Below are 15,856 nucleotides of genomic sequence, written 5' to 3'. Positions count from 1 at the left end.
AGGGCAGCTCGCTTAGTTCTACTGAGAAGACTATTTAGCTTCCTGTTTCCAGTCTAGGGTGTGGGGCTTATGGGGCAACCCCCTCCTGCAAGGCCACCTGTGCCTGGCCACTGAGGACACCCAGAGGTGCTACACTTGGTTTCCTACCCTCCACAAAGACCCCATGCCCTGGCCCCCAACACATCCTTGGGAGCACACCCTGGCATGAGTCCCCCTGTCCTCAAGTGCTGCCCACCCCCCCCCCCGCCCCCCCCCCACACACACACACACCTGGCAGATACAGAGGATGAGATTCAGGTAACCGTGTGCTAGGTCTTGTGTGTAGAGGGGATGGTCCCATGTCCCTGGATCTCCACATCTCTCAAGGATGGACACCCTCTGTGTAGGGTTTCTGGATTTCTAAGTGACCATGTTGGGGAGAAGTCAGGGTAGGGGCAGGCTTGCCTGGTCTGCCTGTAATTTAGGTTTGTGTGTGAAAGATTTGAGTTGGCAGAGGAGCAGCGCCCGAAGGCTCTCCTGGGTGGGGTAGGGTGGGAGGCAACATCTCTATGCAGGTCAGGTATGTGGCTGCCAGAGGGGACCAGGCCAGGGGCCACAGGAGGGAGAAACCAAGGCCAGCTGGGCCTTCTGCGCCCTGTCCCCACAGTCCTAGGGCTAGCAGCTCTTAGATGGGGGTGGTAGATGGGCTGGGCTCTGCAGCACCAGGGCTCCCGGGTTGCCGAGGGCATACAGTCCACTATTTCTGGCAGCCCAAGGGCATGTCTGGGGGGTGCCCAAGAGGAGTAGTAATACATCCCAGCATCGCCTTGCCCAACACAGCCTCCACTCTGACGTTCACCCCAGCAGCTGAGCCTTACATCCTGGTGGAGGCAGGTATCTTGGGAGACTGTAGTGTGTCGTGGCCACTCTTGGAAGCTGATGCCACAAACCTACTTGTGGCATCTCACCGGGGTCATCGATTTACTGGGGATTTCCCAACCTCCTTGTTAGGAGAGAACACCAGTGGTCTGTCTCCAGGACCCCTTGGCATTTGGCATTCTGAGCTAGAGAGAGTGGGGGTGCAACCTTGGCAGATGTGGAGGAGGCCTGGGGGCACACAGCAGGCTGCCCCCTCCGCCATCACCACTCCCCTATGTGCACTACATCCCTCAGTTCACCCAAGTGAGACATTTGCAAAAATAATAAAAATAATTTTTTAAAGAGGAAAGCGAGAGGTGTTTTTATCATTGTGGGAAATGACTTACATGTCACTATTGTGGTCTGCGTTCTCTTTGGATACTTTCTGTATGTAACTATATAGTTTCAAAAAAATTCCAAACCATGTTTTGTCTGTGTTTCCTTATGTGAAAAGCCAGCCTCATGGATGCATTTCCCTGGGTGAAGCCAGCATCCTGGGCAGGACTCAGCTGCTGCCCCTGCCGGCCCCCACTCCTTGGACCCTGCTCAGTACTGCCCCACGTACACATCTTGTCTGACCAGTGGGAAAGCTGAGGCATAGAGAAGTGGGGTCCTCTCTGGGCTGTCTTGTGAATGCTGACATTGGAAGGGGAGCCCCAACACAGTCTCTGCCCTTGGCCTATTGAGCTGAGCCAGTCTCTACCCCCATTGGCCTCGCTCTCTCACCCCTACCACATCTCCACTTACCCCTCACTGTGCTCCTCACACTCCAGCAGCCTGCCCTCCAAGCAGCTCTTTTGGTTTCAGGGCCTCCCTGTTGTGCTCCCCACCCACCAGACCCAACTAGGGACCTGCAGAGCCCTTCACCCTTCCAAGAGAAGAGGGTTCCCTGGATCCAACTTCCCATCTCCTGCAGTTCCTCAGACTTGCCCTTGCCCCCACTCCTTGCACCCTCATCACCGGTCCTGGGCAGTCTTCCCTAGACCCACAGACCCATCTACCCCCTCTCTCACTTCCTCCACTGTGGGCCTCATGGTTCATCCACTGGCTGAGAGTTCTACCCTATTGGGTCTGTTTTGACTTCCACAGAAAATAAATGCAGCTACCTCACACTCTTTCCGGGCCTCCCCTGGGGTCTTTGGACACCAGTCTCATCACCCTGCATCCGGGGCTGAATGCGCTGTGTAGTGGGGACTGAAACCTCTAAGGCATTGCAGGTGTTGGTTCCTCAAAGCAGTGGATACAGGACAGGCATTTAGAGGTCTGAGGCCTGGGTGCACCAAGCCCTCAAGAGTTCGTTGTGTGCGCACTGAGGAAGAAGTACTTTGTTCACTTTGGAAGACACATCCATCCCCCTTTTCCCCCCAAAACACGGGGGGTTGTGTCCTTGAACGCGACGGCTCTGGGGCTGCATTCGCGGCTGTTCCGCGGGCTCTGTGAAAAGGGGCGTATTTGATTACATGCACATATCCAAGTACTCAAGGGTATTTGATCATAGATCCCTTCATTTCCTTTTATATGAAGGCGGTGTGTCTCCCAAGTAAAGTCGCTCACGCAGACAGGCTTTGCGCGCGTGTGAGTGGTTAGCGGCAGCACGAGCGCAGGAGACCGCACCCCAAGGGCGGCTGCGGGGCCGGGACCATGGGTGAGGATGGGGCTCAGCTTCCACGCGACCCCAAGAGCCTACGGAGGTGCCGATCCTCCCGCCGCCCTCTCACCGTCCTTCCTGACCGGACGTCAGCCGGACTACGGCTCCCACGATGCCTCGGGCGGCTGGACTACATTTCCCGGGATGCCCCCCGCCTGGCGGGGGCGGAGCCGCGGCGGCGGCGGCAGGGAACGCGGGAAGTCCGGATCCCCGCGCGCGGCGGATCGAGGATGAACGTGGAGCGCGAGCTTCGTCGTGAGTCTCCGGGCGGAATGCGGGGCGAGGAGAGGGTCTGGCCCACTCAGGCGAAGGAGCTTAGCGTCCCTGCCTCGTCTCCCTCTCTCTGCAGAGCTGAGCAAGGCCAAGGCCAAGGCCCAGAGAAGCGGGCAGCTGCGGGACGAGGCCGCCCTCTCCCACCAGCTGGGGGAGCTCCTGGCCAGCCATGGTACGTGCCCCGGGCCTGGCCCAGCTTGTGGTCCAGGGCCGGGAGAACTGTAGGGCTGGAGGTCGGAGCCCTGGGGGGCAGGAAGGGATGGGGGACCGGGTGAGCCAGCGGGGACGGGGAGGTGGGGGGCGGAAGGCGAGGGCCGGGGCCAGGAACCTTGCTGAGCCGGCCGCCCAGGGCCGGCCACGGCCTCGCTCGCCCTCGCTCGCCCTCGCTCGCCCTCGCAGCCTGTGGCCGACTGCCCAGCCAGGGCTGAAGCCTGCCGCGCCTGCCTGCCCAGGCCGCTACGCAGAGGCCCTGCGAGAGCACCAGCATGAGCTACAGCTCCTGGAGAGCATCGATGACCCTCTGGGCTGTGCCGTGGCCCACCGCAAGATCGGAGAGCGACTGGCTGAGCTGGAGGATTACTCAGCTGCCCTGAAGGTGGGCAGAGCCCACTCCCACCCCCAGCGCCCACTCCCACCCCCAGCACCCATGCTGACCACACCCGGCCCTGCAGAGCCCACACTTCGATATTGTCCCTTTCTGAGGAGAGAAGCAGTTTTCACTGTCTTGGGCTCTGGCTAGAGGGGGACACGCTTGGACGTGGCCTCCTCAGGCAGCCCTGTGTCAGGGAATTGTAGTCTGGTCTTTGGGTAGGCACATCATAGCCTGGGAGTCTGGCCCCACAAACCATTAACGAACATAACACTTGAGCTGTGTTTGTGGGCCCGCTGGGGAGTTGGCACAACTGTCCACAAAGGGCCTGCTCGGGTCCTGGCGAGTGGGGCTGCAGCAGCCCAGCTGACTCCCAGTCAGCGTCTCCTCCATATGATGATGATGGCTCGTTGGAGTGTGGCACCGCTGTCCGCACAGGCAGCCCATGGCACAGAGGATATGGGACTTGCGCAGCCTGGCTTTGTCCTGCTCTGTGGGGATTTGAGGGGCGTAGGGGGTTCTCCTTGGCAGAGGTAGGCGCCTCCTGGAGTTGGGGTACATATGGGATTTGCTTGAGGTGGAAGCTGGCTCACAATGGCCATTCCTTTGTACCCCAGCACCAGCACCGCTACTTGGAGCTGGCCCGTTCCCTGTCTAATCATACTGAGCTGCAGAGGGCCTGGGCCACCATTGGCCGCACTTACCTGGACATCTATGACCACTGTCAGTCACAGGACGCCTTGCTGCAGGCACAGACTGCCTTTGAGAAGAGCTTGGCTATTGTGGACGAGAAGCTGCAGGGTGAGGGCCCTCAGAGGCCAGGCCTTCCCAACCTCTGCCTCCTGACCTGCTAGCAGAGGAGGCCACAGCTCCAGTGTCTGCTCTGTCTGTATGGTGGGTTCTCCCTGCCTGGGCCCACCCTTTGCTAGGCTGAGATCTGTCCTCAAAGCCTCCCATGAGGAGGTGCATGGCCTGTGCTCCCCACAGCCTCACGTCTGGGCGTTGTCTGCTCCTTCCCACGCTCTGTCTACAGCAGGAGCTCGTCACCACAGCAAGAGACAGGAAGAGGGGTGGGGGAGAGGCTGCACAGACCCCGAGTTAGATACCCCAAGCGGGGATGAGGCACTGAGGATTTGTGGGGGCATCTTCTAGGGACGCTGACCAAGCGAGAGCTGAGTGAGATGAGGACCCGACTCTACCTCAACCTGGGCCTCACTTTCGAGAGCCTGCAGCAGATGGCCCCGTGCAATGACTACTTCCGGAAGAGCATCTTCCTTGCCGAGTAAGGCCTCTGCCCCTGGAGGAAGGAGCCTCCTGAGAGAGCACCGCCTGCCCTCCCTGCTCACCTGCCGCACGTCTGTGGCATAGAGCAGGCTTGGCTTAGCATCGGCAGCTACATGTCAGCGCTTGGGTGCCCCCCAGTCACTCTGAGCCCTGTCGCCTCCCGCAGGCAGAACCGCCTCTACGAGGACCTATTCCGTGCCCGCTACAACCTGGGTGCCATCCACTGGCGCCGAGGGCAGCACTCCCAGGCCATGCGCTGCCTGGAGGGGGCCCGTGAGTGCGCACGTGCCCTGAGGAAGGAGCTCATGGAGAGCGACTGCTGTGTGCTCATCTCGCAGGTGCCCACTTACAGCTCTGGGCCTTGCCTGCCGAGGGGCTCGGGCTCCAGGGAGCCTGCAGTCTCACCTTTCTTTTCTTCCCCAGATCTTCCAAGACCTGGGGGACTTTTTGGCTGCCAAAAGAGCCCTGAAGAAAGCCTACAGGCTGAGCTTTCAGAAGCCTTTGCAGAAGGCAGCGATCTGCCGGACCCTTAAATATGGTGAGCCTTGGAAGGGGACCCAGGGTGCTGAACTTCCCCCGGAAGGGGTGAGGAGATGGCGGCATCAGTGAGGCCTTTTCCCGCTCCCCACCCCCTTCTTGTTGGGAAGAGAGTCCCCCATTTCTCTGAGCCTTCAGCATGGTGTGTCAGAGGGGGACACACTGAGGGACGCATTGAGGGTGCTCAGGAGGCTGGCTGGGCATTTATAGACGAGCCGGGGTCTTTTTGGCAAGGCGGAGACGAAAGCGTTGCCAGAGAGGATGGGAGAGCAGACGGCGCGTGTGGCCCGTGAGGACCGACAAGTGGCAGGAGCTAGCAGCTCCCCTTGTGCGCCAGGTGCTTCTTCAAGGTGTCAGTTATTAGTTTCCTGGTCCATGCAGTAAGTCCACGAGGTGTGTTTTGTTACTGCCCCCTTACCTAGGGGCGAGCAGAGGCCTAGAGACAGTGGACGGCCCACCCAGGGCACACGATTCACAGGTGGCGGTCGGGTCGGAGCCCCACGCTGTGTCCCCTCTTCACTAAGGCTCTTCTTGCAGTGCTGGCAGTGGTCCAGCTGCAACAGCAGCTGCAAGAGTCGGAGGCCGGTGACCCCCAGCGTGCCATGGGCATCTGCGAGCAGCTGGGGGACCTGTTCTCTAAGGCAGGCGACTTCCCCAAGGCGGCCGAGGCCTACCAGAAGCAGGTGTGCGTCCCCTGCTGGGGCGGGAGGAAAGGGGCGGTCGTGACACTCTGGGCTGGTGGGGTGTGAGGCAGCCCTGGCCTCGCTGTCACTGCCTCCACAGCTGTATTTTGCAGAGCTGCTAAGCAGGCCGGGGCCCGAGCTGGCCGTCATCCACGTGTCCCTGGCCGCCACCTCGGGAGACATGAAGGACCACCGCCGGGCCGTGTCCCACTATGAACAGGAGCTGAGGCTGCGCGGTGGCGACGCCCTGGAGGTGAGCAGTAATGGCGTCCGGTCCCACCCGGGGTGCAGAGGGGCTGTGCGAGTAGGTCTCCACGGCTCTGCCTCAGGATCGCCACTCTCGAGTGTTTGTGTGGACAGGCATTCCCTTTCTAGGGCTGCCGTCCTCCTGTTTCGTGTGGGCAGCAGAGGGAGCTGGGCCTTGGCCGGGGCCAGTTCCATGGGGTGGGCAGCAGCCACAAAGCTCATCCCTCCTCCTCCTGCTCCAGGAGGCCAAGACCTGGTTAAACATTGCGCTATCCCGAGAGGAGGCCGGCGATGCCTATGAGCTGCTGGCACCATGCTTCCAAAAGGCTCTCAGCTGTGCCCAGCAGGCCCAGCGGCCCTGGCTGCAGGTACAGAAGCCCATCCACACACGTGGAACCCCCCAGTGCAGCTTTCCTGCGACCTGCCTGTCCTCGTTCCCCACCCCCATCTCCCCGTTCAGGGTGTCCAGTGCCCCTGGAGCCCTGAACTGGGCATCCCCTGCCCCTCAGAGGCAGGTCTTACAGCACCTCCACAGCGTGCAGCTAAGGCTGCAGCCCCAGGAGGCCCCTGGCACTGAAGCCAGGCTGCAGGAGCTGAGTGTGCCCAGAGACCAGGAGGAGGACGAGGATAAGGAGGAGGAGGGTGATGGTGACACCCCCGAGGCCAGCGACGTGGAGCTCTCGGAGAGTGGTGAGGCCCGAATGCTGCCTTGGCCCCTATGTCAGCTGCCCGTGGCATTTCCTCCCTGACACCTGCTGGGGCTGGGCCCTGGGCTGGGCCGGGCGAGGGTGGAGTCCTCATTGGGGCTGCTCACCGGCTCGCGACAGGAGGATTCAGCCTTGTGGAGGAAGGGCGGTCTGTGCTGGTAGATGGAAGAGGGGAGTGGGGGCGGGGGGCTCTGGGGCAGCTCCGGAACCTTCCTGGAGGAGTCAGTGATGGGAAGGCTAGTGGGTATCTGCTGGGGAAGGAGGTGCAGGGTCAGACCTGGAGAAGTGGCACCACGAGAGGAGGGCACAGGGCAGACAAGAGGGGAGTGGAGACAGCACGCTGGCTGCCAGGCACAGGAGCTCAGCACTTCCTGAAACCCTTGAGAGCTGGTGCAGGCTTTCTCTCAAGGCTGGCAGGGTCAGCCTTGTGGGAGGTGGGTGTGCAGGATAGGCTGGAGCCATCACCCAGGGGGTGCCAGGCTGGTGGGTGCAAGCCGGTGGCTCGCTTCTGGCTGAGAGGCGGGAGGTGGGAGACCTGTCCCTGGGGCCACAAGGAACAAGTTCAGTTTTGAACTTGAGGGGCTTCCAGAACCTCTTCCAGAACTAGCGGCCAACGGCTGTGGGAAGGTTATGCCATGCTTTAGAAGGGGGTTAGGCTGCGTGTCCCTGGTATGTGGGTGTAGGCAGCCAGAGGAGAGTTAGAGGACCAAAGCAGGAACTATAGGTAATACCACTCAGCAAGTGGTCACGTAAGAGGAGCCCGTGAAGTAGAAGAAGGTTCTAGCAAAGACCAGCAGCAGAGGGAGTAGAGGACAGGAGCAGAGAAGAGGAGTGGGGTCAGCCAAGCGAGTTGGGGGAGGCAGATGCAGACAGGAAGGTCAGGCGCGTGCAGGTGGAGGGCACCTGGGCTCACGGGATGAGCTATTTGTAACGCGAGTGTGACTTGGCCCAACAAGGGTGCTTCCCAGGAGGGGACAGAAGTCTGGGGTGGGGATCTCCAGAGTGGGGTCTGGGCATGGGGTCAGCACGTGATGAACAGGGATCAGGTGGGCAGAAAGGTCGGGTGCATCCCTGGGGGCCGGGGGTCTGCGAGTGAGGAACAACCACGGACAGGGCTGGGAGTGGAATAGCAGTCCACACTGGACCCCCGTCCTCCAGGCCTGGAAGGTGAGGGGAGCCTGGGGACAGGGGGGCTTGGCTTACGTGGAGTGGGCCGGGCTCTGTTCCAGAGGGTGATGCTGAGGGCTGGTCCCAGCAGCCGGAGGAGGACGAGGAGCTGCGGGCCTGCCTGGGCCGGCAGAGGGTGAACAAGGTGAGGATGGTGTGGGGGCACTGCGTGTGTCCCTCCCACGCTTGCCAGGACCGCCTGGTCCCCTCACACCTCTGCTTCCTGTCCTGGGACAACTGTCCACAGTGGAACCGGCGCAATGACGTTGGGGAGACTCTGCTACACCGAGCTTGCATCGAGGGCCGCCTGGGTCGCGTCCAGGACCTTGTAAGGCAGGTGGGTCTGCTGCCTCGTTCTAGCTACTCTGTGGGTCACGGGGACTCTCTCCTGGGGTGCACTGTCTCCCTGAGGGGATAGGGCAGGGCATGGGGGCTGCAGGGTGCATCGTGGCTGCTGGGCCTGCACAAGTCCCTGCAGGGGCCTCCCTGAGATGATGCATCTTGTGTGGGGAGCATCTCTCTCTGCTAGGACCTAGGCCAGGGCAGAGCCAGGCCCGAGGGTAGACTTACGGGGCCCGTTCTGAGTTCTGAGACCCAGACCCTGGCTCTCCTGGGAGCTCAGAGCCCTACAGTGAGGCCAGCCTGAGGGATACTCAGGTTAGGCTCCTTCCCATCCTTGGTCTCAGGGCCACCCCCTGAACCCTCGGGACTACTGTGGCTGGACACCCCTGCATGAGGCCTGCAATTACGGGCATCTGGGTGAGTACGGGGCTGGTACATGCCGAGGACGGGGGCCAACAAAGGCTGGGAGCTAGCTCACATCTCCTGGCCCACAGACATTGTCCGCTTCCTGCTGGACCACGGGGCTGTGGTAGATGACCCAGGCGGCCAGGGCTGTGAAGGCATCACCCCTCTGCACGATGCCCTCAACTGTGGCCACTTCGAGGTGGCTGAACTGCTCGTTGAACGGGGAGCGTCAGTCACACTCCGAACCACGAAGGTGAGTGGGGATACAGGCCAGGCCGTGGTGGGTGGGGTGCTCCTGCCAGCCCTGCTCAGCCAACCGCCACGCAGGGGCATAGCCCGCTGGAGACACTGCAGCAGTGGGTGAAGCTGTATGGCAAGGATCTGGACAGCGAAACCCGAGAGAAGGCTGTTGCCATGGAGAGGCTGCTCCGGGCGGGCCCCTCAGGCCGAGGCAAGTATAGACCTTCTGCCCCTGGGGACGGCTCTCCCTGACCTGAGAGTGCCCTAGGCCCTGATTCCAAGTGACGTCTTAGCATGGGTGGTTGGGTAGTGACGGACACTGCCTCACACGAGATTCTATCTCCCCACAGCTCCCCACGGCTCCCAGGCTCCCCACGCTCTTCCACGTAACCATCTGTTTGACCCTGAGGTCTCTCCTCCCTCGAGCCCCTGTCCAGGACCCCCAGAGACCTCTCAGGCTCGTGCCAGGGTCTCTCTGGGGCAGACAGTTCCAGCTGTGACCAGGCCTCGGAGGAGCAGGCACAAACTGGCCAGCAGTAGCAGCTCAGAGGGTGAGGACAACCCAGGCACCCCCCGACCGAACCAGAAGAGGCCCCGGCATTCTGTCCAGCCACAACAGGACAAAGCCTGGACGCCCGGATCCACCAGCAACCGGGAGGCGGCGGCAGCGAGTGCTCCCTGGGTGGGCGTCCGAGGCGTGGGCAGTGCCCAGAGCTGCCGCCTGGGGTCCGGCCCACCTTGGGGTCCAGAGGAGGCCACCCCGCAACGGCCAGCGCTCATCCCTGAAGAGGAGTGTCTGGCCTCAGACTGGCTGGAGGACGACTCACCACTGCTCCACAGCCGCCAGGATGGCCATCTGCCCCGCTCCCCGGGCAGTGGTGACAGTACCGGTCGTAGTGCCTCGGGGTCAGGCAACAAGAGCTCCAGCAGGCCCCGGGCCCGGGCCAGGCAGAGCCGGCTGCCCCGTCTCAGGAGTTGCGGTACACGGGTCAGGGCAGGTGGAGACGGTAGCTCGGCTGCAGAGCCTCCATGGCGCCCAGATGTCTCCAGGGCCTCGGGGCCCAGTGGGGAGAAGAGCCCTGTGGTGGGCCAGCCCTCGGTGGGTGCACTCCCTGGGTGGGGGCGGTGGGGGCAGTGAGGCTAGACGGCTGTGTTTTCTGACTCAGGCTGTTGTGCCCTGCCCCCACCCAGCAGGGTCCGTCTTTGCCCCCTCCCATCCGGGTGCGAGTGCGAGTTCAGGACAGTCTTTTCCTCATCCCCGTCCCACACAGGTAAGGCGTCACATGCCCTCCGAGTCCCAGCTTCCCCGGCACCCCTGGGAGGACCCTCACGTTTGCAGATCAGATGGCGCGGGTCACAAGGGCTTACTTTGACTTGCGTCACCCTGCTGTCCAGGGGGCCTCCCATAGCCGACGTGAGGTTGCAGGCCAGGGTAAGAGTGCCCCGCAGGAGCATAGACAGGGCACTGGAGTGGTCAGGTCAGGCCCCGTGGCCCCTAGGAAAAGCTTGGAAGAGCTGCAGAGAGCACGGGCATGTCCTGGGCAGGGGCAGCGGGAGGGGAGGGGAGGGAGCCAGACAGAAGAGCTATAGACCTAGAGATGGCAGGACCCTAGAGGCTTTTCCTCAGTGTGTGCAGGGACCTGGCCAGCTCAGCTTCCGCTTTGTCCCTGCAGCAGGGAGGTCCACTCTGTGGCCTGGCTGGCTGATCAGGCTGCCCAGCGCTACTGCCAGGCCTGTGGGCTGCTGCCGAGGCTCGTCTTGCGAAAGGAGGGAGCCTTGCTGGCCCCACAGGACCCCATCCCTGATGTGCTACAGAGCAACGAGGAGGTGAGTGGTAGGAGCCTGGGCCCTGAGCATAGGAGAGCCCCCAGCGTGGGGGGCCCCCGGGGCTGTTCAGTGACGGTGCTTTGCAGGTATTGGCTGAGGTGACTTCGTGGGACCTCCCGCCACTGGCTGACCGGTACCGCAGGGCCTGCCAGAGCCTGCAGCAAGGTAGGAGCCCAGGAGAGCCTGAAGTGGCCTGGGCAGAGGGGCTGGGTGTTCATGGTCCACTTTCCTGTGCCACTCCCAGGTCTGTGGGCCTAATGTCCCAGAGCCCTAGATATCCACCGAGGCACCCTGCCCCCGACATCTGGCCTCGTGCCCAGTGCCCAGTTCCTCCTCTGCCCAGTGCCCACACATGTGGGTGTTCCCCAACACTGGCCCTGTGGGAGGCGGGATGGCATAGAGTCACCAGAGCCACTGAAGGGTAGGTCCAGGGTGGCTCTCCAAGGGAGCTTGCCTCGGGCCCTGAGATGTGGCGGTGACAGAGGTTGGAGCCCTGCCGAGAGGACCTGACAAGTCAGAGAAGGGACATCCCCACCCACCAGCCATGCGTGGGGGCTCAAGTGATGCTGGGCCCACAGGCTTGTGGGATTGGGCTCTGCAGCACCTCTGGGGTGTCCCAGGGCTCATGAGTGAGGAGGGAGATGTTTGGTTTGACCCCCCCCCAGGATTCCCAGGGCAGAACGGCAGGTTCTGGTCCTGGTGACGCTATATCCCCCCCTCCAGAGGAGCACCAGGAGGTGCTCCAGGCCATGGAGTGCCAGGGCTCGGGCCCCTCATTCAGCGCCTGCTCCCTGGCCCTGCGCCAGACCCAGCTCACCCCACTGCTGCGGGCCCTGAAGCTGCACGCGGCTCTCCGGGAGCTGCACCTGGCAGGGAACCGGCTGGGGGATGGATGTGCTGCTGAGCTGCTGGCCGCCCTGGGCACCATGCCTGGCCTGATTCTCCTTGATCTCTCCTCCAATCACCTGGGCCCTGAAGGCCTACGCCAGCTTGCCACAGGCCTCCTGGGGCAGACCACCTTGCAGGTAGAGGCATGGGGAGCAGCAGGCTGGCAACAGGGCGGCATCAGAACGTTTGCATTCAGCCCGTCGTTGGGTGGGAAGGTGCAGTGGCAAGTGCTGACCTCTGCCCAGCTTTGGGATGGCAAGGAGACCAGATTCTCCAGGGGGCCCATGTCTTCCACAGAACTTGGAGGAGCTGGACTTAAGCATGAACCCTCTCGGGGATGGCAGTGGTCAGGCCCTGGCATTCATCCTGCAAGCCTGCCCCTCACTCAGTACCTTGCATCTCCAGGCCTGTGGCTTTGGCCCCAGCTTCTTTCTGAGCCACCAGGCAGCCCTAGGTAGTGCCTTCCAAGGTGAGCTGATGGGCATGTCCACTCCCTGGCCCCAGGGTTCCAGTTGCCATCAGAAGGGCATGTCCAGGGGCACAGAGAGCCTTGAGCAAGAGGGGCCCCGGGCGACCAGGCGTGGTGTCTAGGAGCACATAGGTGAATGTGCTAGGTCTTCCTGGGCTCGGGTCATTCCCCTAGGACGTGCCATGGGCCGCTGTCCCTGTCTCCCTATTCTCACCAGCTCTTAGCGTTCTGTTTGCCTTAGATGATCCCACCACGGACACCGAGGCCGTGGAGAGCGGTGGTCCCAGTACTGAGAGACTGGGAACTAGGAGTCCTCCAGGGGGCCTTTCTGCAGAAGTGGTGGGCTAGGAAGTGGGGCTTGGGGATGTGAGAGCAACAGCAGAGGAGAGGCTGGGATTAGGGCAGCAGGAGGTGCTCTCCAACCCCACCCCATCATTCACAGACACCCTGGCTCAGGGCCTGTCTCAGGTACTCCATCCTGGCTTGGGTTGGGGGAGGCAGGTAGCCCAGAGATGGTGGGGAGAGGGTGGGCTCAGGAGTCTGGCCCTGTCCCCTCCCTGCCTGGGAAACCCCAGGTGGGAGTTCCCTCAGTTCTGCATGCACAAAATCTCAGGGATGATAGCTTCCCCAGAGAGATCATGAAGGTGTTGGGCCTAGGACTGCAGCTGGGCTGGGGTGGTGGCCGTGTGTGGCTGACAGTGGTTCTGGTCCCCCGTGCAGATGCCAAGCACCTGAAGACACTGTCTCTGTCCTACAACATCCTGGGCACCAGTGCCTTGGCCCAGGCCCTGCAGAGCCTGCCCGCTCACACCCTCCAGCGCCTGGAGCTTAGCTCTGTGGCAGCTAGCAAGAGTGACTCAGACCTCGTGGAGCCTGTGGTCAGATTCCTGACTAAGGTATGTATGCGGCTGGTGGGGGGGGGGGGGGGGGCGGTGCCATGGCAAAGCAAGGCTGGGCTGTCCGGGCTACAGTTCCACACCTGAGACCTGGCGGGGGTAGGAGCAGCCTGGGAAGAGGGTTGCAGGTTCAGAAAGAACAGCTGTGGGTGAAGCTTTTGGGAGAGCTGCCTGCCTCGGGCTGTGAATTCCTGGCCAGCAGGAAAGGTGCCTGGGACCCCAGGCAGATCCCAAGGTCTGGCCAGGCTTCCTAGGGCTCTCTCCCCTGACTCTTCCATGTGGGGCTGATCCCTATGATTTTCACATGTCGAGTATGACTTAGAAGGGGAGGCGTTTCCTTTTGATTTTCACATTGAAGGGATGCTGCTCCCCTCTGGTGCCTTGGGGGTCAGGCAGTCTTTGGCCCCTTGTTTCTGAGGAAGAAGGAAGGTATCTGACCTGGGTTTGGGTCCTCTACTGGGAGGCAGAGAGGGTAGGTGCCCCACTCAACCCTACTCCTTTTGGGCCTCTGCTGTGTCTAGGAAGGCTGTGCTCTGACTCACTTGAGCCTGTCTGCAAACCACCTGGGCGACAAGGCAGTGAGAGAACTGAGCAGGTAATGCTGTGCCACCCACTCCTGCGCTATTCTGAGGGAGTCTGATCTCAAGTCCCAGTACCCTGGAGCGCTGGGTTGGGCAGGGAAGGGAGGTGAGCTTGGGGACCTACCCAAGGCCCTGGTAGTAACAGCTTCTTCCCCTCACTCCTTCCAGCTTTCAAGCCTGCCTCCTTGTGTTTCTTCTTCCCGTACTCCTGAGGCTCCTGACAGCCTTTCCCATTACCCTTTGTTGTAGCAGCCCATACCGGGGCCACTCATGACCCTCCAGCCTCAGCTGGCTCTTGGCGGTGTTGGGCACCCAAGCCAGGGAGGCATATACCCAGGCCTGGTCACTATGGTCCTGGCCCTTGGCAGTGTCCAGCTGGCCCTAGAGAAGTACTTGCACCCGTGCATACTGGGGCGGAGCCTATAGGGCCTGGCCTGTGGCTCCCAGAGCTGTGGTTTGTCTGGGGCAGCTTTCTGCAGTACTGGGGGCGTCCCTCCCTAGAGTCTGACCCCTTTATTTCTTCCCTTGTTGTCTTAGATGCCTTTCTCTTTGCCCCTCACTCATTTCACTGGACCTGTCTGCCAACCCTGAGATTGGCCGTGTTGGCCTGGAGGAGCTCCTGTCTGCCCTCCAGGTGCGGCCCCAAGGCCTCAGTTTCCTTGGCCTGTCAGGTGAGCTTGGGGACCTACCCGAAGCCCTGGTGCTTCCTCTAAATGGGCTGTCACTGCTACCAGCCAGATGGCAAAGGTGGGCTGGGCTCCTTTAGTTAGATACAATGGGGAACAGTGACCAGTGTGACTGGAAGGGGGTATAAGCCCGGTTCCTAACACAGGGCAGGGAGGACCATGGGGGCTTTGCCTTTGGCCTGTGCAGCCTGAACCTCAGAGACCATGGTGACTGGGGTGGGGGGACGGGGGTGGGTCCCCTTTCACAAGGATTTCCTAATTACCATTGGCAAAAGGACAGAGCTCAAGATCAGGATGGCAAAAACTTGCCACCGAGGGATTTTCCCACTTCCAGGCAGGGCCTGCCCTGACTCTACCTTCCCAGCCTGTGTATTCTCATTTTGGCCACACGCAGGCACAGTACCCTACCAGAGCTGCCTTGACGATGACCCCAGGAGACATTAATTTGGTAAACTGGCCACCCAATAGCCCGACACATCCAGCCAGGGCCTGGGGCAGGAGAGTACCAGGCTTTGCCCTCTAGGAGGATAAGGACTAGGAGTGGGTGTGTACACAGGGAACCCCTGGGTTCCTCCTGCTCCTCACTCCCACCCCACAAGGCCAAGCCGGCTCCTCCAAGAAGGCAGCCCTGAAGGCAAGCTGGTGGGATATCTGCACACAGCTAAGGGGCTGCTTCCCACACACCTGGCATCTGTACCTGTCCTCTCCCCTAGCTCCCTAGGGTCCTGAGCCTGTTGGGCACTCTGGCCTCCCTGGAGATCAAACCTTGACAGCTTAGTGTCTGTCCTCTTAAGACCCATAGGCATTCCTATAGTGTCCATTTTACAGATGGAAAGACCCCAGGCATTGTCATAGAAACTGTCAGAGGCACAGATGTGATTGCAGCATTTTATTTTAGCCAGTCTCCCTCCTGCCTGCCTACTGGCTATGAAAGGAGCCCACGGACCCGGTGGCCTCTCTGGAAGCACACACGCCTTCCTAGGGTGTTAGTGGGCCTCTCCTGGGTATCTGCCCAAGCACCTGGTTGTAGCCCCTGGGGCTCAGGGGAAGTGGCCTCTTCCTGAGGGCCACGTTGGTAGAAAAGAACACAGTCCTGGGAGTTCCATAGGTGTACTGCGAACGCCACTGGCTCCTGCGGGATTCCCCCGTCTACCTCGCTGGGGCCTGCTCCCTGAGACCAGCTCCCCCCTCCCCCCCTGCAGGCTGTGCTGTCCAGGGCCCCCTGGGCCTGGGCCTTTGGGACAGGATCACTACGCAGCTCCAGGAGCTGCAGCTGTGCAGCAGACGCCTCTCCACCGAGGACCGTGACGCCCTGCGCCAGCTGCTGCCCGGCCAGCCTGGAAGTGCGTGCACACTGGACCGAGGGTCCCAGCTCTTCTACCGGCGCCTCTGACAGGCGGCGCTGCCCTTGCCCTGCAACCCACCCTCGCCTCAAATAAACGATCGCCGCTGCTGCCTTCACCCCCGCTGCTGCCTGGAAGGCGGGTGGGA

At 61.6% G+C, this 15,856-nt stretch overlaps 1 protein-coding gene across 3 annotated transcripts; it reads left to right on the top strand.

The window, feature by feature from the left end:
* The first annotated feature begins 2,689 nt into the window (after positions 1–2,689).
* TONSL (tonsoku like, DNA repair protein) lies at positions 2,690–15,826 on the top strand. Of its 3 annotated transcripts, none has more exons than XM_058699462.1 (26): positions 2,690–2,800; positions 2,895–2,990; positions 3,271–3,413; positions 4,025–4,208; positions 4,560–4,689; positions 4,858–5,029; positions 5,115–5,229; positions 5,766–5,911; positions 6,012–6,164; positions 6,400–6,525; positions 6,667–6,847; positions 8,094–8,176; positions 8,279–8,368; positions 8,718–8,790; positions 8,868–9,031; positions 9,106–9,229; positions 9,369–10,117; positions 10,213–10,289; positions 10,692–10,845; positions 10,932–11,010; positions 11,569–11,870; positions 12,031–12,202; positions 12,923–13,098; positions 13,620–13,693; positions 14,217–14,350; positions 15,568–15,826. In XM_058699462.1, exons 1-26 carry the CDS (start codon positions 2,776–2,778, stop codon positions 15,756–15,758), a joined length of 4,113 nt encoding a protein of 1,370 aa, XP_058555445.1. In that variant the 5' UTR covers positions 2,690–2,775; the 3' UTR covers positions 15,759–15,826. The 3 variants fall into 3 exon arrangements, with proteins under 3 accessions (XP_058555445.1, XP_058555446.1, XP_058555444.1); XM_058699463.1 differs by having other exon boundaries at positions 10,210–10,289; positions 12,139–12,202; XM_058699461.1 differs by having other exon boundaries at positions 10,210–10,289.
* Positions 15,827–15,856: the final 30 nt, after the last annotated feature.

Source organism: Neofelis nebulosa, chromosome 14 (genome assembly GCF_028018385.1).
Source record: "Neofelis nebulosa isolate mNeoNeb1 chromosome 14, mNeoNeb1.pri, whole genome shotgun sequence".
Classification (NCBI taxonomy): Eukaryota; Metazoa; Chordata; class Mammalia; order Carnivora; family Felidae; genus Neofelis; species Neofelis nebulosa.
The sequence above is the reverse complement of the archived record's forward strand: the minus strand, read 5'-3'. Positions and strand labels throughout refer to the sequence as shown.